The sequence below is a fragment of the Podarcis tiliguerta genome (assembly GCF_965153285.1).
Source record: "Podarcis tiliguerta genome assembly, chromosome: 6".
Classification (NCBI taxonomy): domain Eukaryota; kingdom Metazoa; phylum Chordata; class Lepidosauria; order Squamata; family Lacertidae; genus Podarcis; species Podarcis tiliguerta.
The window spans coordinates 31,955,141-31,978,116 of NC_139539.1; the positions used below are offsets into that span (position 1 = coordinate 31,955,141).

Here is a 22,976-nt window from a genome sequence, read left to right on the forward strand (position 1 = left end):
TTGTATCTAATACGTCAGACCCACCGAAATCAATATTGGCTAATTTACGTCCATTGATTTAAGCGGACCTATTCTGAATATGACTGTTTTAGATGGATACAACACTTTGCTTCCCTCCCCTCCCCATGTTCCCTTCTGCGTTATGATATTTCAGATTGCAAGTCAATATTTTAGACTGTAAACCACAGTAAGCATAAAGTCTGTGTATGAATGTCAACAAACGCATTAGGCTTAGTGTTGAGTGCGAACTTAACTAGAATGTTTGGTATGGGAGAAAAGACAGAAGGGGGCGACATTGTACCTGTGTAGCCAATGGCTGTTTGTGAGGAAGTGTGGTGTGGTCCAGCTCTGGAGACAATCTCAACCCGGTACTGAGTCCCCGGCACCAGGCTATCGAGGGTCACCTGGGTAGTTCCATGTGGCACTGAAACATTCCGGATAACGGAGAGAGATTCACCCGAGTAGAGCTGCACCCAGTACTCTCTTCCTCTTCCTGATTCCATCCAGCTCACAGTCAGCTGCTGGGGGCTCTGGCTGCTTTTCACACTGACATTAGCCAGAGACAAAGGATCTGTGGTTGCAACAAAAATGGTGTGTAGGAGGGACATCATTGTGGGATAAGGAAGCAGGCACATAGCTGCTTTCACAGAGGCATTTTGTGTTAGCTTTAATGTGACATGTATCACTGTGGCATCTTGGGTTGCATCACACCAACACTAGAGGCTTTTGCCACCTGCTTGCTAAATTCCTAGATTTACACATTCTGTGGTTTAACCGGCAGTGCATTATTAATACTCAAATAATTTTGTTCCAATGCTACGTTACTCGACCTATTCCATACCCTCCAACATTTCTCTGATGGAAATAGGGATGTCCCATTCCATAATGATAATTGTACTAGTTATACCCCACACATCTTAGTGGGTTGCCCCAGCACTCTGGGCAGCTTCCAACATATATTAAACATTAAATGCTTTTTCAAAAAACTTCCCTATACAGGATTGCCTTCAGACGGCTTGGGGGTTGGATAACTCCATACTGTCCAATATTTCTTCAATGAAAATAGGGACATCCTAAGGGAAAGTGGGATATTCTGGGATCAAATCAGAAACTGAGGCACCTTCTCTAAATCAGGGACGTCCCTGGAAAATAGGGACACTTGGAGCATCTGCTATTCTTGGGGTTAACAAGAGGCTGAGATGTTAGATTGCACAAATGATGGAAGCTTAAGAAAGTCTCACTATTGAGGTTTCACACTGTTCAGAAATTCTTTTGCATACTCACATGTCCATGCAGAGACCACCTGTGCTGAAGCCCGGTATAGTCCTGCCAGTGCTATAACCTCCAAGAAGTATTGGCTGCCAGGAAGAAGGCCCTCGAAAGTGAAATTCCGCATGCCTGGCCCAATTGTGATGTTCCTCTGCAGAGGATGCTCCTGGCTGTAGAATCGCAAAAAGAGCTGGTCTCTGTCACCTGGAGGCAGGTCCCAAGTGGCAACAAGACTGGGGGACCATCTGCTACCAGCCAGTGTCACCCTCGAAGGAGGCAAAGGGTCTGAAAAGAAACAGATTTCTCAGTGGCTAGTTGACACCATACAGCAATGCCAGGCTTTCTGATGCAAAAGACAAGACCGCATCCCCTTCCCTAATTCTCCTACAGAATCCCATTGGACTGGAAGACTCTTATTTCAGACTCTTATTTCAACACTGTCTTACATCACATCCACACTAGAATAGGGTGCCCAGGAGCACTGGCAAAGGGCCTAATGCCGTTCCCCCTGCCCTCTTAAAAGATGCAGCCTGAGATGACTCATTAGCCATTAGATCTAATTACATTCAGGGAGGAAATGGGGAGGAAAGAGAGGTGAGATACAGAAGACAATGCAGATGTTCTCCACAAGGGCAGGTGTTCTTGGGTGTTGGAAAGAACAAGACGAAGAAGAAGAAGAAGAAGAAGAAGAAGAAGAAGAAGAAGAGGAGGAGGAGTTTGAATTTGATATCCCGCTTTATCACTACCTGAAGGAGTCTCAAAGCGGCTAACATTCTCCTTTCCCTCCCCCCCCCACAACAAACACTCTGTGAGGTGAGTGAGGCTGAGAGACTTCAGAGAAGTGTGACTAGCCCAAGGTCACCCAGCAGCTGCATGTGGAGGAGCGGGGAAGCGAACCCGGTCCCCCAGATTACGTGACTACCGCTCTTAACCACTACACCACACTGGAAAATGGTTGCTATTTGTTATTTATTTAACATGTGCATGAGACTTAAAAACCTGGGGTGCAGTTGTGGGACCAAAATACCAGCAAGCTTTAATTTCTCCCAAAAAACTCATATCAGCATTTGTAAGGAGATTGCTACCCTCCAAGTCCAGTTTCAGACATTCTGCTCTGCCCACCCACCCACCCTGGCTTCCATCCACAAATGGTCCCAATTGGTTATGTTACGGGTAACTTCCCTTTGGGGCTAGATGCTTATGAATTTACCTTTTCATATACACAGGTTTATAATATTTATCCACTGGGGGAAAATGGGATGTGCAGCCTAAAGGCACTTCATACTCATGGCTGTCAGATATAGGATAAGTCCATACGATTCATACAGGGAGGGTGGGGATGCTGTGCTCCAAGAGCTAGTAATACTTCTTCTACGGTCCAAGCAATGATGATGGTGTTTCCTGCTTGGCAGGGGGTTGGACTCGATGGCCCTTGTGGTCTCTTCCAACTCTATGATTCTATGATATTTATGTTTTGCTCAGGTGTGAGGAGGAAATCAGAAACCTGGGCAATGGGTGGAAAGGGATACACATGCAAATTCTCCTAATTTGGAGAAGGAGAAGGAAAAAACCCCTAACAAACCAAATGAAACCTTGCTCCATTTCTTTTCTTTTTTAAACATTTACCAGTTATGGATAGTTTTGGATTTGTGTTTTTATTATTGTTGCTTTGGGCGACAAAAGTATAAAATTGTTTACTTTACCAGTTTGTTTCTTGCCTTAAATTCATCAACAAGAATTAAGATTTTTAAAAGAAAAGTTTGAAAATGTTTTGAAGTTGAAAGGTCAAAAGTCTGAATTCAAAAGTCTAAAACGCTGGTGAAAATTTCACACACTGCAATTCTAAATCAGGCTAAACTCCTCTGTCAGCAAAGGCCAAACTAGGCCTCATAATATCCCTACCAGCCTCTTCCCTGTCTTCCTGCCTCTACTATTCCTTCACATGGGATACATCTACTCTCTCCTGTTCATGGGTAAATAGGGATACTCAGTGGAAATCAACCAGGGACAGAACTTGCTGGGAGAACCCTTAACTACTTCTCCAGAAAATGACATACTCACATGTCCAGTCACTGGCTGTTTGAATGATGGACGGATATGGTCCAGCCACTCCCATCATCTTCAGAGTATACTGACGCCCTGGGATCAGCCCGTCAAAGGTGACGTTGGTCCCACCCTTCGTCGCTGTTACATTTTCCACTACCAGCTGGGATTTAGTTTCCAAGAGAGTCCCTGCATAATTTCCTCTGACCCCAGAGGGACTCTGCCAAGAAGCCCGTAGTGACCTGGTGCTGTGACCGCCATTACTGAGGCTCAGATGCTCCGGAGGCAAAGGATCTGAAAGGAGGAGATCAGACCAATTTCAGGCATTTCTGAGGTTTGTCTCCAGCTTCTTCACCCCTTTGCCTTTGGAAGCCTTAACGCTGCCCAAATAATGACACCAAAGGTGCAGTGGTCCTTTGGGGAAGCTGAGGCTTTGCGATTTGATCAGATGGACTTTATTATTTGCTAATTTGTTGAGGACATAGCAGCAGTGGCTAGGACTAAGGTGAAACTGTTCAGACTCCCTCATTACTTTTGCTTCCACCAGGAGGTGCCTACATTCACAGTACTGAAATGTTGTTTTCTTGTGATGTTGTTACATGCTGCTGTATCATTATTGTGAAATAGTTCTTGTTGATTTTGTGGTGTATTGCTGTCAGCTGCTTTGAGCATAAGTGGAAAGGCAGCACACAAATGAAATGGTGGTGACGATAAAGGCAAAAGTATGAAATGCCAGTCCAGTGCCACCATTTCTGAAAGAGATCGCGAGCCTTTCAGCTCTAAAATTACCTCCTCACTAAGCTCCAGGGCCTTGGGGGTGACTGAACTTTGACAGGGCCCAGCTGTCTCTCTTGCACCCACCCAGACCCCTTTCCCACTTCAGTGGCAGCTCCTTTTCCCCTTCAATTACCCAAGGAAACTCTCAAGGCCTGGACCTGGTAGCCATGTTCATGACAGCCTATTGGACTTCCCATGGCACTTACGCGTCCAGTTGCTAAGGACGAGGGGTGGAGAGATGTAGGGCCCAGCAATGGTACAAATCTCCCAGGAATAGCGAGTGCCCGGTATTAACCCTTCGTAGCGCAGACTGTTATGACCCTTAGGCACGGATTTGTTTTGCACCAGCATGCGGGGTTCCGTGGTGTACAATGCTGCCACGTAGCCAGTCCCAGGCGTCTCTTGCCAGTGAGCACGGAGAATGTGGGCACTGCCTTGGCTCGACAAGCTCCCACCTGGCGGAGCTGTGGGATCTGGAAGGGGGAAAGACAGACACAAAATTATGCACAGGGCCTTCTATGAAAGGTCTGGGTTGATACGAATTGGGGAGCACCTATTCGGGAGTGTAGAATGAAAGTGTGGCAAAAAAAAAAACAACCCTTTCCCAGAAGACTCATTGTGATGTTTCTCCCATACCAGCTTCCAGAGTAGAAGATGGACATAATTATCAGAATGGTCTCCTCTTCAAGTCAACTCAGAATACAGAGGGAGAATACAACCCTCAACACAGAGGGAGTCAACTAATGGGTCCCCACTAGCGCAATGGGTTCTTCCCCACCCTCTCCTCCCTCTGTGCCCTCATCTCCAATTGGCTGAGGGGTTGGAGGTTGGGAGAAGCCCCAGAATGGTGTGGGAGAAGAGAGGAGTGGGGAGATAATTCCATCCAGCAAGTAGAAATGCTTGCACTGACAGAGTGATCTCCTTAAAGCTATCTTGAACTCTTTCCCTGTGTGTCCTCACCTTACCAGAATTCCCTTCAGTCAGGTAACTGAAATACCCTCCTACCCAAAACAAGTAGCAGAGCATTTCTATAGGAGCCACTGCCTCCTGGCAGGATCTGACCTTCAAGCCCTGCTTACATGTCCAGGCAGAGATGCTCTTTGTAGATGCTTTATGGGGTCCAGCAACAGCGGTCACTAAGGCAATGTAGCTTTTCCCAGGGCTCAGACTTTGGAAGGTGACCTGTGTGCTGTTCCTTGCCACCGATACATTTCTGACAGGTGTCCTGCTCTCCCCTTCCTGCAGAACCACCAGATAGAATTCTCTTCCTCCAGCTGGTGAGTTCCATGTTGCTTTCAAAGTGTTATTTTTGCCACTGTTGACCAAGCTCACGTTGGTTGGCTTCAGGGGGTCTGGGAAAAAAATGAAAGGAAGGATCAGCGTTCACCATTAATGAATTGCCAAGAAACAGGGTGTTGTCAGCCTTCCCGAACCTGGTACTCTCCTGATGTATTGGACTACAGCCATGATCATCCCTGACCATTGATCATGCTGGCCGGGGCTGATGTGAGCTGCAGTTTGGAGGGCACCAGGTTGGAAAAGTGTGATGTGGTCTGTAAACCTGTGGACAGAGCTTATGACTTCCTTAATTCAGAGCCAACGTATCATTTTAGGTGCTTTAGGAATAATTAGTAAATAGACTGTGATAGCTTTCCAAACCCTCAGCTGCTCACATGATTCAGAGTTCTCCATCTTAACTCTTAGGATAATTGAAGGGTCAAGCTAGCACTGATAAGTGGAGCACAAAACTGGAGGTTTGACATCTATTTCAGATGCATATCTGCATGTGGTGTAAATAAAGGGGAATGTTTGGGGTGTACCTGCTCTGCTCTTGAGTTCTATGAGAAATAGGGGAATATTTTGAATGTTAACACTTACAAACACACACAATGTCAAGTCTCCCTGACGGCAACTACAGTTGATGTAAGGGAAACCCATACTTCAAAGGAAGGAAATGAATTTAGTTGCTTTGCATAATACAAGTGAGGAGAAAACCAAAGGCTCGATTTGCAGGTAGCTTGGATTCCCCAAACATGAAAGCTAATCAACTGGAATATAGGGATGGCCTTTTAGAAATGGTCACTGGGACCTGGAGGACACTCCTGCACTAAGAACACACCCACCGAGTGGAAAAAGTCTGGTTGACTTTTGGAAAATCTCAACTTTATTGGCACTGCTTTGGTAACATAAAACACAATGTCTCTGGTTCATGTATTCAGAAAGTAAATTATGGAGCCTCTATTACAGTAGGGAAACACAAGCACCAAATAATAGACAAAGAACAACAAGACTGTCTTTATTTCACAGCCAGAACATACACATGTTCATGTGTGTTAGTTATCCCTATTAAACAGACGCAGAGCAAGCTTCTTGGTCTCTCAGGATAAGGACTACCTGTTATTGTAACCCTGCCTTATTCTGTTTCATAGGCTCAAAGTAGCCTCTCATTCTAGTTTAGGCCTGCCTACCTGATTTCCAAGTGCCTTGAACAGTATTCTACTACATACTCACATGTATAAGCTGTGACATTGGGCCCCTCTATCAGGTAAAGCCCAGCTGCGGCACTGATCCCCAGGCGATAGGGGGTGCCCGGCTGCAGGTGCTGGAAGACGTAACTGGACAGGCCTCTTCTGAGCGACACTGTGGTGCTCTCAGCTGCGATATGGAGGTTCTGCAGAGTGAGATGGAGCCATTCTGCTCCCTCTGTTTTGGCCCATGAGGCTGTCAGACTGGAGCTGGAGTTGCTATGGAATGCCAATGCCTTGGGGGCAACAGGAGCTGTTGGGACAAAGGAAAGCTGAAGGCAGTCATCACTCACTACAGGAAACCACCTGCTCCGAGAAGAGGGGTCCCTTTTCAAAGATGCCCTCACTCCATGGAAGTCCCCAGTCCTCCTGCACCCTTGCAAACAAATCAGTCAGTGAAAGCAGCTATGCCACTGACATTTTTTACTTGCTTGCCTTGCTCACACATACGTGTGCCAATTTTTGATGGCACGCTGGTAGCCTAAAGCAGAGGTGGCCCTGCAGATGTTGCTGGACTGTTGCTGGACTCACATCAGCCCCAGTCACCATGGCCAACAGTCAGTGATGATGTGAGTTGTAGTCCAGCAAGAACCACAACTTCTCTGCCTTTGGCCTAATGGAAGAGAAAATGATCAGTTTTAAGAACATAGGGATATAAAAGCCCCACCAGAGCTGGCTAAAGACCCATCTGGACCAGCACCCTGCTCTCACTGTGGCCATGTGAAGCCTGCAACCAGAACCTGAGCACGAACAGCAGTGTCTCCATTTGTGATTCCCAGTGACTGGTTGTCATCTTTTCCTGCCTGGCTGCTTGAAGGTGAGTCTTACTCCATAGACAACTAAGTTGTCTAAATTGCCTATCTAAATTGTAAGTCGCCTTGGGCTGAAAGGCAAGTCCTAATAAATAGATAAAATGCCAGGCCTCATAAGCTCCACGGGTGTCATAAACTAATCTCAGGCATGGCTAATTAGCCCCTGCCCACTTTCTTTTCCCCTCACTACTGCTTGAGCATGCGGGAACAAAGAGATAACATAGCCCCACCCAGGTATCTGATTAATTTCTGGAGACGCTTCTGTCTCTACAGAGTTGATTTTATCCTCCAACAACGCCCTCAGGTCAGAGTAGCAACTTTCCATACCGGTCCATTGACGTGCACTGGTGCTTGCTTTGGAATATCCAGCCAGGGTGGTGATTCGCAGGGCATATTCACTGCCAGCTCGAAGCCTCTCAAAGCGGAAGGTGGTGGCCCCTTTAGGGAGAGTCACATTCCTGACAGGTGCCTGTGAGTCTATGTGGTACAGAACCAGCTGGTAGCCATCTTTCCCACCAGGGGCTTCACTCCAAGAGGCTACTAACACAGAAGGGCCATCATAGCTGAGGATCATGTCCCGCACAGCTAAGGGAGCTAAAACAAGATGAAGGTTCCAAAACAGTTGCCAGTGAGTAAGCATTTCAGAATATTTACCAAACCTGCTCCTATCTCTCTCAAATCCTGACCAGATTTCTAAAGTATTTTATGTGAGTTCTGTTCTAGCCTATCTGAAGTACAGTGGTGCCTTGGGTTACAGATGCTTCAGGTTACGGACTCTGCTAACCCAGAAATAGTACCTCGGGTTAAGAACTTTACTTCAGGATGAGAACAGAAATTGTGTGGCGGCGGTGCACCAACAGTGGGAGGCCCCATTTGCTCAAGTGGTACCTCAGGTTAAGAACAGTTTCAGGTTAAGAACAGACCTCCAGAACAAATTAAGTTCTTAGTTGTGCTATAGCAAAACTTGGAGGGCTACGGGTTCCCCACCGCTGAACTGAAAGATGAACACTTCACAGTGAAAGTCGACTAATGTTTACTCAGAAATAAAACCCACTGTGATCGGGAAAGTGCACCTATGATTGTATGCTTAAAGGTTCACAGTCCTCAGCTCAGCCTTATGTAAACTCAGCCTGCATGCAGACACAGGAAACAGGAAACAGGGTGTCTATAGGTAAAGAAGTGCTAGGCTGTTGCCAGGGCCAGAATTAAGTATCTTGGTGCCTAGGGCAAAGAACATGAAACACATCTTTAAGTCAACCCCCCTATTTTATAACATAAAACATTAACACCAGTTATAATAAAACGATAAACACCAAGACTTGGATAGACACAGTTGGTGAATATTCATGGATTATTTTAGGAGGTCTGGTGGCTCTGGAACTGGGAGAACTGTCAGCGTCTGGTGCTTCAAAGCTTTGCCTTTCAGATTAAGGCGGTGTACACACTCTATCTCTGAAATGCACAGTTGCCATTTTATCATAGCATGCTTTTTTACATAGGACTTTGCCATTGTACACACCTTTATGCAATGGCACAATCTAAAGTAGCAGCTGCTAACCAGGTTGTCTGTAAACACAGGTGGGCATTATTAAAATTAGTGTGCAACAGTGTTATCTACTCTCCTGAATTACTGTGTCCACTTACTTCTTTTTTTTTTAAGTTGTTTTCTGCAGTCTTTGGAAACTGGTGTGCTGATATACTGGTGTGCATCACCATACAGAGACAACTAAGGTATGGTATTGCTTCCTGTTTTGACTATTTCATTCATAGACAAGTTAAATACGGGGAGGGGGAGTGGCACAGTCCTGCAAGGCCGGAAGGTCTGCCCCAATAGGAGGTGACCTGAGAAAGCCTGCTCTGTGTACACACACTGGCAGCGTGCACTTGAGAAGTGCATTCTCAGCACAAAATGGATTATAAGCACTCCAGCAGATCAACCATTAGTGCGGGGGCAGGGATGACATGGGGATGAGGTCATGTGTACGGCACCCGAAAAAGCTTCCTGCATCCAGCACCGAATGCACATTATCACACAGTAGGTACACACCATAAATATTTGCAGGATTTAAATCATTACTACAACCAGTAATCTCACCTAACACATTATTTTTTTTTAAAGTAAATTTCATTTACTAAATAATGCATATAGCATGTTTTACCTTCATTGGAGGTTTTGAAACAGAGGTTGGAAGGCCATACTTAGCTGCGGTTCCTGCATTGCAGGGGGTTGTGGACTGGAGGATCCTTGGAATCCCTTCCAACTATACGGTTCTATGAATTATGATTTTGGTGGGGACTTGGATCAGGTGCAATCCTACCCTGGCTCCGACCCTGGTTGTTGCTATACTTCAGAGGCACTTTCACAAGCACAAACTGCAATGAGGTTCTGCTACAGATTGAATGACAATAAAAAGCACTTACCATATTTTTTGCTCTATAAGACTCACTTTTTCCCTCCTAAAAAGTAAGGGGAAATGTGTGTGCGTCTTATGGAGCGAATGCAGGCTGTGTAGCTATCCCAGAAGCCAGAACAGCAAGAGGGATCACTGCTTTCGCTGTGTAGTTGCTGTTCTGGCTTCTGAGATTCAGAATATTTTTTTTCTTGTTTTCCTCCTCCAAAAACTAGGTGCGTCTTGTGGTCTGGCGCATCTTATAGAGCGAAAAATACGGTAAATGGTAACGTACACCACCTCAAGTGTGTGGCTGTGGTAAAAACAGTTTTTGTGAAAACACTGCATTCAGCAAATTTCAGCTGGTGACTGATACACGAACTTCTGCGATCAAAGGAATTTTTCATAAGCCTGGAAAACACTTCTTTGTAACAGAATTGTCTGGGCACAGTTTGTCTGTAATAGAACGACCCGTATCAGTTGCTCCAACAGAAAACCTTGGGCTGTTTCTGCAATTAGTGGCTCCCACTGTTCCAAAGTCCACAAGGATATTGTGAGACGGTTGTGGTACCATTACATTAGGAACAGGCGGCTATGGAATAACTCTGAGCTAACTTGGCTGCCAGCTGCCTGCAGAGCCTGACAATTGCTCTCAGTTTCTGTGCAAGTCACATGGAAAGGTTGCAAATCAGTTTGCCTTAGTTGATTTCAATATCATTGTACATGTAAATTGCAAGCCACGGGGGAAGATAAAAACCCCCTCCTGCAGCTGTACAAAAGAATAAGATTCAGAGTGGTTTGGAGGATTAGCTGTGATCCATCTTAAGAAAACTAACTTGGTAGCAAGTTTCATTCTAACTAATGAGACTTTGCTTCCAAGCAGGAAATACTTAGAATTGCAGCGTTAATAAAAGCAATGTTGCATGCACAAAACAATATGTTGCTTTTAGCTATACGATTCAGATGTTTCTGGAATGAAATGGCAAATGCTGAGAAGGGATAATGGAACAAAGTATTCCCCCTTCCCAGCAAAGCATCTGGAAGTTGTGAACAAGAGGGTATAGGGTTGCATAAACGATGGGCCAGACACACATTTTATTGGCCCAACTTGGATGTGCAAGCAGAAAAAATAGCCAGATGTTGCTGCATTTGTGCTAAATACTGGATGTAGAACCGCAAGTACTGGTTATATTTAGCCTGACACAGCTAAAGCAATTCAGCCCGGAAGAGCTAGCAGAAGCTCTTCTTCCATCCAAAATCAAGTTCACACCACTGTAGAAGTCATAGAAAAAAACAACGATACTGTAAAGTGATCCTGCACTTTTCTAACATTTGATGGTACAGTGGTACCTCAGGTTAAGTACTTAATTTGTTCTGGAGGTCCGTTCTTAACCTGAAACTGTTCTTAACCTGAAGCACCACTTTAGCTAATGGGGCCTCCTGCTGCCGCCGCGTCACTGCAGCACGATTTCTGTTCTCATCCTGAAGCAAAGTTCTTAACCCGAGGTACTATTTCTGGGTTAGCAGAGTCTGTAACCTGAAGCGTATGTAACCTGAAGCGTATGTAACCTGAGGTACCACTGTATTTGCATGAACATCAGTGTGAAAGCTGTGATTGGGACAGCCTCCCAGAAGCATCTTCTGCCACGTATTTTCAGACTCTAAGGAGGATACGAGTGGCAGAGGGTATTAAATGAAAGCAAAAGTCCTAGGTTGCTCCGTTATCCTTTCCTTTCTTTATGGGTAGCTGGTAGCTTTGACAATGAAATGGCAGCTTTGATTTTTGAGGGCAAGGCTCAATGAACTATCTGCACTAGTGCAAGGCATAGTGCTAGCCGAGTGGGACTTTCCTCCATGGCATAGCAGCTCACAAGCCAGGGTGGTTCTTGCTTCCATCCTGACCCTCTGAGTTGTTTTTTTACTTGTTCAGTAAGCTAGAAAACATCTGAAGGCAGCCCTATTCAGGGTGGTTTTAATGTCTGAAATGTTATTTTTTTAATATATTTTGCTGGAAGCCGCCCAGAGTGATTGGGAAACCCAGACAGATGGCTGGAGTATAAACAATAAAATTATGATTATTATGATTATTATTATAGAAGTGAGCACTTTCAACTTTTGAAGAAAGCACACAGCCAGGCATGTCAAGGGGAGGCCGCCATTACACAATGTAGCATGCTGAGTCTTGAGTGTGTGAATGAAAGCGAGAAAAGGCGATGTCCATGTTTCTAAATATAAACCAACTCTATGCTCAGAATAGCCTCACGCGGCAAAGTAGATGCATTTGTCTCCCACTTACCTGTCTGCCCGGTGACTCTCCTGCTGTAGTTTCGTGCACAGACCAGCAGCACGGTGACTTCAATGCTGTATCGTGTCCCAGGAAGCAAGCCCTGGAAGTCGAAACTGGTGGCATCGATCCCAGCTGATCCATTCTGCAGCAAAGAGTCTGTCTTTAAGTCATAAAGGGCTAGTGAAAAGCCCCGGACACCTCCAGAGGGCCTTTCCCATGTCAAGAGGAGGTAGTCAGAGCGGCCTCGGCTGCTGATGCTCACATTCAGGAGGTGTCCTGGGGAAGATAGACCATAAGGTGCTCAAAACTGTATTGTCCTTCAGGGTCTGCTTTCTTCAGCCCTCAAACCCAAAGGCCTGTTCTCTATCTGACATAGATCAATAACACCTTCATTACCTAGGTGAGTAGGCAACGTGATGCTATCCAGATGTTGTGGGCACCATATTATTTATTATTTGTTTTTATTTTTTTAAATAATTGTATCACACACACACACAAATATATAATCAAAGCTGTCACAAACACACAGAGAGACACTAAAAAGTATATAAGAATTTAAAACAGATTGTGAGCTAACTATGTTTCTTTGTTGACTCTATAAGTATGGCGGCACTTAATTTTTTCAGCAAACACCTGTTGAATCTCTATTGGAAGAGCATTCCACATGACTGAAATTAAAGGATCAATTTCACGTTGATGTCAAATGAGCCACACAGACTCAGGGGAGTTCCCTTCATCCCTGACCATTGGCTGGGGCCGGTGAGAGTTGCAGTCCAAAGCAACTGGAAAGCACCACATTGGCTACTCCTGATCTGGGCCAAAAAGTTGGAGGAACTTTAGATATCAGCAAAGTCTCCTCACTCCCATGCTGAACCTGAGTGGGAGTGGTTGGTTTATAAAAAGGAACAGTAGTATGACAGGCAAATCCACTGCATTAGAATAGTCATGTTTTAATTCTTTAGCATCTACAATTGCTAAACAACAGACAGGAAAATCATAATTTGGTCTGCTAAGACCATCAGCAATTTTGAAGTGGTCAAAGTGGGGGGGGGGAGCAGTCTTGGCAACCCCAGCACTACATGATTCATTGTCTGTAGTCAAGCCCCACAATTCAACCACGTTTGTTCCAGCTCCTTAGAAAGGAACTCAATATTTACATCAGGCATTCCTGAAACTGATGACACCCTCACCCTGAAATGCAAATAAGAGACTGAAAAAGCCAGTCTGACTCCCAGGCATATCCTTCTACGACTCAGATCCAGAAGAGAAAATAACTTGTTGTCACCTATGGCTCCCAGGTAAAGGTGCCCCAATGCATCATGAATAATCTACAGCCTATCTTGGACAAGGCCTTGGGTGGTAGCCCTGTCCACACTTGCAGAAAGTCCCTCAATTGAAACTGGCTAGTCACTAGCAACAATTAACCATCAAATGGAGACAGAAACCTAAGGACCAGATTCTGCAACAAGCCCAGATGCCAACTCTACCTCCCTTTTCATACAAGCAACAATATTACAGACATCATCCATAAAGCTAACCATATCATCAGGTGTTCATTCACCAGCTCATCTTCCAATGCATTACATGTAATTTTTGTAATGCCCTGTCAACAATGCCCTTCTGGTGTCTACCTAGGACAGGCATCCCCAAACTCAGCCCTCCAGCTGTTTTGGAACTACAATTCCCATCATCCCTGACCACTGGTCCTGTTAGCTAGGGATGATGCGAGTTGTAGTCCCAAAACAACCGGAGGGCCGAGTTTGGGGATGCCTGACCTAGGACAAGCAAGTCAGTCTCTACAGAAAAGAATAAAGCAACACAAAAATGGCAATATTCAGAAACCATTGGCAGTCTTTAGAAAACACTTTGTTCCTAACCTAAAAGCCATCATTTTTCTGTGAAGGTACTTCATTCCAGCGTGAAATGGCATCAACATAGATAATAGTTTCCTCTCCTACTCCAGGTAGGTAATTAAAAAATTAGCATAGTGAAGCTAGGAATGTTGTGTTATTGCACATTGCTGTTGTGATTGGCCACTATGTTTATTTTGTTGACATATAAGCTTTGCGCAGAATAATCATAGGTTGTAGCCCTGTTCAGGCAATGGGGCATGTTTTTGTGTGCAATGGTGGGACGTGGTGGGTTTCATCCAATCATACAAGTTCTGAAATCTTTGTCTGCAATGTGTATGCACATGTACATGTGTAAACAGAGCCTGCCGCTCCTGCATTTCATGCTATTTGGCTTCATTGTTTACTATCTTTCCCCTCTATGCCCATGTATATCCACTAACTGTGCATAACTCTTCATGCATCAGAAGATGTGAACTCTAGTCGATGACAGCTTATGTCACAATGAATCTCTTGGCCTTTCAGGTTCCACAGTACTTTGGTATGCTTTTCCCCCCTGGTGGAGATAATTATGAGTTTTGGATGCAAGATCTGCAGACACCTTGGGTGGTTTCATTAGGTGAATTAGCAGTTTAAGCCAGACCTTGCCCTGTTCCTTTCTAATTCTAACCCACTGTGGAGAAGTATCTACATAATGAAGTCTTAATGTGTTCCTAGGATTGCAGTGTAATTCTCTCTGGAGACAAAGGCCTTATTTAATGCTTTGCTGATGTATTAGAAGTGTGTATAATGCGCTGTTTACCTGCTTGCCGGCAAAGTCTGTGTGCAACCTGTGCTACTTTTGCATGTTGTAATTGTTAATATATTCTTGGTGGCTTGTGTTGAACTCACCTATGTGGAAATTCTGCATGCTGCAATTAATGGTTGAGCAAGCATGTATCCAGGTTAATTAATATTGATAAAAACTTCAAGGTTTTATAACTATATAACCTTTAGAAGACATCTGGAGGCAGCCCTGTATAGGGAAGCTTTTTAATGCGTAATGTTTTATTATGCTTTTATTTACGTTGGAAGCCGCCCAGAGTGGCTGGGGCAACCCAGTCAGATTGGCAAGGTATGATGATGATAATGATGGAAATGCTAGATCTGTGCAGTCCCTGAGTTAAGAGAATTTGGCTTGACTTGGTTTCCGGGAGGAAAGCAATAATAACTTTTGCCAATACATTTTGGGCCTTTCCTTCACAATATTCTCCATCCCTCCAAGTATTAGATAGCTTACAGAATTCAACATCTATTTTTATGCTAAGGCAGAACACTTGTAGAATGCTGCTGTCACTTTTCATGAGTTTGAATGTGCATCTTGCTTGCCTAAATAGATCTGACGTTTAACAGTTCTTTGTTTCGCCAAAATGGTTCAGAAGCTTTTGTCTACTACTGTGTATCTCTAGCTACTTGAAAACACACTGAAATTCATACACAGAAAAGGTGAACAATAGTTTGGAGAATCGCCTGAATAAGAGAGTCCTAGTACAATTCGGCACTGGCTCCAGGTTTCTTTTTACCCAGAACAGTCTGTAGAAACATGGTGCCGGGAAAAGAAAAAGAAAAGAATATTTCCCTAGGTGTGTGCATTGCTGCATGGAAAGTGGTAGTGGAAATGTCACAAACACTTATAGGACATATGATACAGAGCTTGTGTTGTGTTGTGGAGTGTAAGAATAGGACTGAGGAAACCTAGACTCAGACATGAAGCTTAGAAGGCGATGTTGGCATAGTCACTGTCCTTTAAGCCTTAGGTATAATCCTGGGTGAGGATAAAACTGGATATTGAATATTGCTCTGAACTCCTAGGAAGGAAGGAAGGAAGGAAGGAAGGAAGGAAGGAAGGAAAATTAGAGACTAGCAACACAATCTCCACCCTCCTTCCTTCATTGTCTACTATTTTAATTAAACACACTCACACAAATATTAGTAGTAGTACCCCACCCATCTGACTGGGTTGCCCCAGCCTCCTATAAAGGGTTTGCGGTCTCCCAACGTGCACAATGAGCCAATTCTTTTTAAAAGTGGTGGACAGTAAGAATGCCACCACCACCCCGACACACACAAATGCCACAAATAGTTTTCAGTGACTCTTTAGATTAAGGAGGGTTTTTCAAGCTGTGTCCTTTGCCATGAAGCTTGGCTCCATAAAAGCCAGTTGGAAGTTGAAGGCTGAGCTGCACTGGGGAGAAAAAGTATCTCTCCCTCTTCTTCAGGGAAAAGAAGGTGAGAACACTGAGGGACACCTTCCCATTACATTCTCACTCCCTTAGGTCCCCATCACTCCCCCACTTTGTCCCTTGGAGCGATCTCTAGGGAAATATACCTGGCTCCAAAAACAGTGGATTTTCCTGTGATATTCCAGATTTCCCTGTCTGGGAACTCCCAGGGGAGAGGAGCAGAAAACTCACCTTTCTCGTCAGGCAGTCCTTCCACTCCTGGATGCCTTTGCCAATCTGTCTGGTTGCATCTGTCATCCTATGAGATTGAAATTAATAAAATCCTTAGTGGTGTCTGGATAGAAGCAAGGCTCAGAAAAAGACTGCATCTCTATTCTGCCATAAAAACAAAGAGAGACAACACCTCTAGTGTTATGACACTCCAGTGGTGTGGAATCTGTGACCCTCCAGATGTTGCTGAACTTCAACTCCCATCGCCCCCAGTGAGCATGGCCAATGGTCACAGGTGATAGGGCCACAGGTTTCCCCACCCCTGAGATACCCACATTTATGCTTGGTCCCTCACACTTGCAGTATGTGGAGGGGACACCTCTCTGGTTAGAATCACTAAGTCCAGTCATCCCTATCCTGGTGCCGTCCAGATGTTTGGACTCCAGCTCCTATCAGCCCCATCCAGAATAGTTAATGACCAGGGATGGGTGCATGAAACTATTTTAAAACAGAAGTGCACCCTCTCTAGACATTGCTACCACAACCTCAAAGGGGAAGAGAGTTTGCATCCAAAGGGATGGGTACAGCATGGATTGCCTGAGTGGTGGAAGGCTACATCTTCTTTTCACAGTCAAGGGCTCAGTGTTGACAGCTGCCAAGTGCTGTTCAACTACAGATCCTACCTAGACTGGCTTACAGGAACTGTAAGGTCTTGCTGCCAGCCTCCCTTCCCAGCTTGGTACATCTCTCTGGAAGCCAGACTTGTTGCTGTGTATAGCTAAGCCCTGCCTCTTGCATTGTTTCTCTTTGTGGCATTATCCAGGTTGCTTCCTTCGTAACAAGGGTCAGGTCATTATGCTGCAGCTGTAGTGGACTCCCTGGTTCTCCCCATTTTGGTATGTGGCCAATAAAGGGTGGTGCCTGAAGTAAACAATTAGGGGCAAACTAGGCATTACATGGGACGCAGGTGGCGATGTGGGTTGAACCACAGAGCTTAGGACTTGCCGATCAGAAGGTCGGCGGTTTGAATCCCTGCAACGGGGTGAGCTCCCGTTGCTCAGTCCCTGCTCCTGCCAACCTAGCAGTTTGAAAGCACGTCAGCGTGCAAGTAGATAAATAGGTACTGCTCCAGCGGGAAGGTAAATGGCGTTTCCGTGCGCTGCTCTGGTTTGCCAGAAACGGCTTAGTCATGCGGGCCACATGACCCGGAAGCTGTACGCCGGCTCCCTCGGCCAATAAAGTGAGATGAGCACCGCAACCTCAGAGTCGGTCACGACTGGACCTAATGGTCAGGGATCCCTTTCCTAGGCATTACATGCAGTCAGTGTTCCCTCACAGGTGTTTTTTTTACGTGTGTGTGTGCGCGCGCGTGTGTGTAAAACAACATAGTAAGTCTGCATATGTAAACATAAATAGAGGAACAGTGATAGGAAGGTGGTATGTCTTTTCCCATTTTTACCAAAACTAAGATACCTGTGGAAGAACAGTTGGGGGGGATGAGATTATAAATGAAAGAAATGGGGGCGGGGAAGGGTCAAGCACACGGACACCACACTTTCCCTCCACTTAAATTTGTAACCTCCTAAGGCTTTTAATTTTATTTTTAATGATGGGGAAATTTACACCCAACTGCATAAAATGTCTAGATTTTGCCTCCACTCTAGTTGCAGCCCTATGGCAGTAGTTAGGTTGGAGGAACGTGAAGTTGGAAAAGCCAGGAAGAAATGGTCTATGGGAGTTCCTCCCCGTGGCATCAGGTTCAGCTCTGCTGTTCTAATTTGGCTCCTAATTTTACAGTGAGATTTAGACAAGAACAAAAACCCCTAAGATTTGCTTATCAGGGTCTAACCAAAGATTCCCCTTATCCAGCATTCTATCTCCAATAATGGCAACCAGCAAGGTTGCCAGCTGAAAGGAGCAGGTCTGCTTTCCACAGCAGGCTGATGTGTAGAAATCAGTGGGTATGATGTTTTTCTGCAGGATGGAAATAAACATTATCCGGGGCCAGATTCAAGTAACTGGTCCTGCTAGCAGAAGCCCACACAAGGACTTTCACTAGCACAATGGGTCTTCCTCCCAACCCAACAAATTAGTGGCAATGGGGGTCAGCAGTACCCCCAGAACAGCATGTATGGGGAGATAATTTCATTGGGCAAGCAGAAATGCATTCTGATGAAATGTTTGTAGCAATGTGGAGCTGAATTCCTCCCAGTGTCTGTGCATCAAGTTGCTGTTAAAGGCAGAGCTACATGGACTGGAAAGGACTCAAGCTGGCAACTCTCCCAGCTGGATGACCCTGGATTGCTCACAAGCAAGGCATGCTGGAATAGCTTTCTCCTCTTGTATCCCCCCACATCCATTAATCCTGAACGGTGAAGTTCTATTCATGAAATGTAGAAGTTCTGTTCAAGATTACTTGTTGTCATTGAACAATCCTGACTTTTGAAATTCAGTTTTAAAGGTATTTATGCTAGTCGGAACAGCTTGTCGGAATGATTTCCACATATGAATTGTGTGTGATGATGCATACTGTTTTGTTTGTTCTGAATATGCTGCTGAATATCATGGTTAAAACCAAGATCTAGTGCAGGAGTTACCAACAAGGCACCCTATAAACGTTGGTTGGACTCCAGCTCCCATTATCACCAGCCGGTATAGACAAGGGTCAAGGATTATGGGAGTCCAACATCTCTGGACTTCCAGAGAGCTACCCAAATGAAAAGGGGGATTTTCAAAGGCTTGCAAGTATGTAAATCTTATGGTTGGAATAGCATCTCATGCAATGCATCTGGGGAATTCTCGCAAGTGGCAGGGCAATGCAACACCAATCCCTGTCCTCGGCCTCACCCTGCCTCCAGGATGGTTCTCATGACATGAAGAAAGTGATCAGAATCACCAGGGAAATCACCTGCCTGGCTGAACAACCTTCTCTAGAGCAGAGCCGAAATTTCTTAGAAGATAAAAAATGTGATTTTTCTTTCTTTCTCTTACCTCATTCTTCCCCCTCCTCCCAAAAAGAGAAAGCCATTTTGCAGAATTTTCTATTACAGTGATACCTCAGGTTAAGTACTTAATACGTTCCAGAGGTCCGTACTTAAACTGAAACTGTTCTTAACCTGAAGCACCACTTTAGCTAATGCGGCCTCCTGCTGCTGCCGCGCTGCCGGAGCCCGATTTCTGTTCTTATCCTGAAGCAAAGTTCTTAACCTGAAGCACTATTTCTGGGTTAGCAGAGTCTGTAACCTGAAGCGTATGTAACCTAGCGCATATATAACCTGAGGTACCACTGTAATATTATCCACCATTTTTGTGGTGCCACCATTCCCCTCCATCACCTGCATGATCCCGAATGATGCTAGGCCCCTTTGGCAACAAAGGGGGTGGGGACTTGGGGATGGAGAAGTTGTGCTACTGCCACACCTAATGGTGACATAATAATGAGGATAATTTCTCCTCTCTCTGGAGAAATGCTCAGAAACACAAGTTTTTTTCTGTACACAAACAGAGTAGAGAATTTTGGGAGGCCAAAATCCTGAACCGGCACATGGAGTCAATGTACAAATCAGACCAAAAGCCTATCTAGTCCAGCATCCTGTTCTCACAGTGGCTTTCTAGATGCCTATGGGAAGGACATGAGCTCAATGGGCCCCTCCAAAAACTACCACAATACTGTCTCTGATGCAGGCATTAGTACATAAAGCCATTGTGGCTAGCAGCTGTTGATAGCCTCTGTGAATTTGTCGAATCCCCTTTTAAAGTCACCCAACTTGGTGACCATTACTACATCTTGCAGTGCTTCCTTTTGCCTGTCCTAAACGTCCCAATATTCAGCTTCATTGGACAACCCTGGGTTTTGGTATTATGAGAGAGTGCTAATCTTCTCTCTGTCCAAACCATCTCTTACATCCCTCCTCGTTCGCTCCCTTCTCCCTGAACAAATAAAGGCCCTAGGAGTTGTGACCTTTCCTTGTATGAGAACTGATCTGGTCCCGACGAAAGAAGAACGGCAGACAAAATCAATGGACTACGCAGAATTGGATAAAATGACAGGAAGGATTCGAAACCTGTGGGACCAGAGATTTACAGAAGATTGGAAGAAATATACGAACTATTTGAAGAGCAATTGTAATCAACAAATTATGCTAGTAGGTCTACAAGAAGTTTTGTAAGGAGAAATATATGAAATATTGCAAAGAAGAGAAAGAAGAGAGATATTAGTTGTGAGATTTAAATGTAATAGTGAAAATAAGAAATGTAAATTAAGTAAATAGATTGGAAAATTTTCAGATGTGATTGATGGAAGTCAAAAAATTGTATAAGATGTTAAAGTACGGTTAATTATTGTTGAAAATGATATGTTGAAAACTAATTTAAAAATTTATATATATATAAAAGAGAACTGATCTGGTCCCTGATCATTTTGCTTGCCCCTTTCTGCACCTTTTTCAGCTCTACAATATCCTTTTTGAGGTGCAGCAACCAGAACTGTACACAGTATTCCTGGTCTGGCCGCACGCTAGATTTGTGTAAAGGCAAATTTCTACAACTATCAATGCATTGTGAGGGGGAAAGGAGGAACCAGGCCCTTAATGGAAACAGGTCACAGAGCTGCGGCTGATGAGGGTTCATGTGCCCCAGCCGGGGTGTGGGGTGTGTGTGTGGGAAGCAGTCCAGAGAGGCTGGCAGGAAACACCCAAGTAGGACTAAAAGTATAGAGTATGAAGTATAATAATGCACCTCATTCCAGCATTTCCAACAGATTCAGCATCCAGACTGGGAACCTGGTGTGCTTCTGAGTCGGGCAGGTGAAGGTGTGAGCGGTGGCAGAATGTGCCACACACACTGAGCACCAGGGCAATTACTCATGACAAGCTCCCATCTCTGTTTACAGGCCCACTGTGTGGCTTTGCCTCCTCACACAGGAAGCTACCTTTTCCCAAGTCAGACCCTTGGTCCAAACAGACTCAGATTGGCAGCAGCTTTCTGGGGTTTCAGGTAGGGGTCCATCTCCTACCTGGAGATGCTGGGGACTGAACCCAAGACCTTCTCCATGTGCCCTGCTACTAGGCCATGCCCCTTCCCATGCCCCGTTCCTGAGCGCTGCGAATCCCCATGCACCACAATAAGGGTCCTCCTGTCCTGTTAACGCGCACTGCCTTGGCACAAGGCTCTGTGGTCTCAATTAGAGGAGAGGCCGGGGGGAGCTCCTGGAGGGAGCCAGGCTTCTCTAATGGGCAATGGTGCTAATTCAGTGCAGCTGTGTGGCCGGCAGGCAGGAATGCTCTCATCCCCCAGCGGAGCAGAGAAATGCAGGCTGGCTGTAACTCGGAGGAGCCAGCCTCCACCGCCAGCAAGGAAAGGCACTGGAAGAGAGAGAGAGAGAGAGAGAGAGAGAGAGAAATGTGGACTCACCTCAGCCACAGCTTGCAGATGCGCCTGCGAAGAGGCCCATTCCATGGGCAGCAGCAGCAGCAGCCACAGCATCTGGTGGAGAGAGGGGAACGAGAAGCCGAGAAAGGCAGCCGCAGCAGCAAGTTATAGTCCTCTTCGAAGAGCAGCTGCCCTCCTCACCCAGCTGTCCCTACGGCAACTCCTGCAGACTTCCCTCGCTGGCCTGTGACATCAGGGCCCTGGCATGCAGGATGCCAGCTCCAGCCGCCAGTTTGCCGGGGAGTTCAAAGGTGTATGTGTGAGTTTGCGAGAGGCTCTGCATGAGAGGACGAGGAGCGTGCCTGTGTGTCTGAGAGAGGGAGAGTGTGCCTTCCTCTCTGTGTGGGGGAGCATCGACTGTTCCCTGCGCGAGAGAGGCTGTACGTGTGTGGCTGCGTGTGTGAGCAAGCCTTGCCAGCGCTGTTCCTCCATGTGGGAGTGTCTGTTTCTATGGGTGTGTGTCTCCAAGAGGACGTCTTTTGTCCTGGGTTTTTCTTTTGTTTTTTAGACATTTTCTTCTTTGAGAACAAGTTTGTCGAAGCTGACAGAAGTTGCAGGGGAGGGACTGGGGTGGTGGTTTACTCTTCTTGCTCAGCGTGGTAGAGTAGCCCAAAGAGAAATGTCTGCCTGTTCTCTCTCTCCTGAAATGAACAGACAGCAGCGCTGACCCACTAGGAGCCTCAGTTCCCATAAACTCAAAAGCTCCAGGATGGTCAGTGGAGTTTCAAGAACAGTGAGACCTCAGGCTGACCGAGCCACTGAGCCAGAACTGTGATACAAAAAAAGAGCTGAGAAGTTCACTGAAATAAAGACTGTCCTGGATGTAGCTGTTTTTCATAGCATTTCAGATAAGAGTTTTGTAGTTTTGTATTCTTCAGAGCTATTCAGTCATTATCTGGACTCAATAAAGGCTTCTAAGTAATTTTAGATCAATAAAATATTCTGCGTCTTGTTACATTTTTATATCAACCGTTGGCAAGCTTTGACCATCAAGCTGATGATGTGCTTGAGTTTCGTTGGAACAAACATCTCCCATTGGTTGTCACTCTGGGAAAGCAGTGTTTCAAACACTGCTGAGAGTTTGAATGCATACACTGAAGAATACCCTATGCACACAAAAGCATTACAAATTGTGAATCATGCACACACAACAATACAACT

At 45.3% G+C, this 22,976-nt stretch overlaps 1 protein-coding gene across 5 annotated transcripts in view; it reads right to left on the reverse strand.

Annotated features, from left to right (window-relative positions):
• Positions 1–22,250, reverse strand: part of LOC310679267 (receptor-type tyrosine-protein phosphatase V-like) — a 51,800-nt gene extending 29,550 nt beyond the window's left edge. For 3 of the 5 annotated variants that reach the window (XM_083444221.1, XM_083444218.1, XM_083444219.1), the window contains exons 1-10: positions 21,798–22,248; positions 16,407–16,473; positions 12,113–12,379; positions 7,754–8,020; positions 6,601–6,867; positions 5,169–5,441; positions 4,296–4,562; positions 3,331–3,606; positions 1,285–1,554; positions 302–571 (exon numbers count right to left, since the gene is read on the reverse strand). In XM_083444221.1, coding sequence (XP_083300347.1) covers positions 302–571; positions 1,285–1,554; positions 3,331–3,606; positions 4,296–4,562; positions 5,169–5,441; positions 6,601–6,867; positions 7,754–8,020; positions 12,113–12,379; positions 16,407–16,473; positions 21,798–21,869 — 2,296 coding nt within the window. In that variant the 5' untranslated portion in view covers positions 21,870–22,248. Of the gene's footprint in view, positions 1–301; positions 572–1,284; positions 1,555–3,330; positions 3,607–4,295; positions 4,563–5,168; positions 5,442–6,600; positions 6,868–7,753; positions 8,021–12,112; positions 12,380–16,406; positions 16,474–21,797 lie in introns of all 5 variants that reach the window. The other 2 variants (XM_083444217.1, XM_083444220.1) reach the window with 2 other exon arrangements.
• Positions 22,251–22,976: the final 726 nt, after the last annotated feature.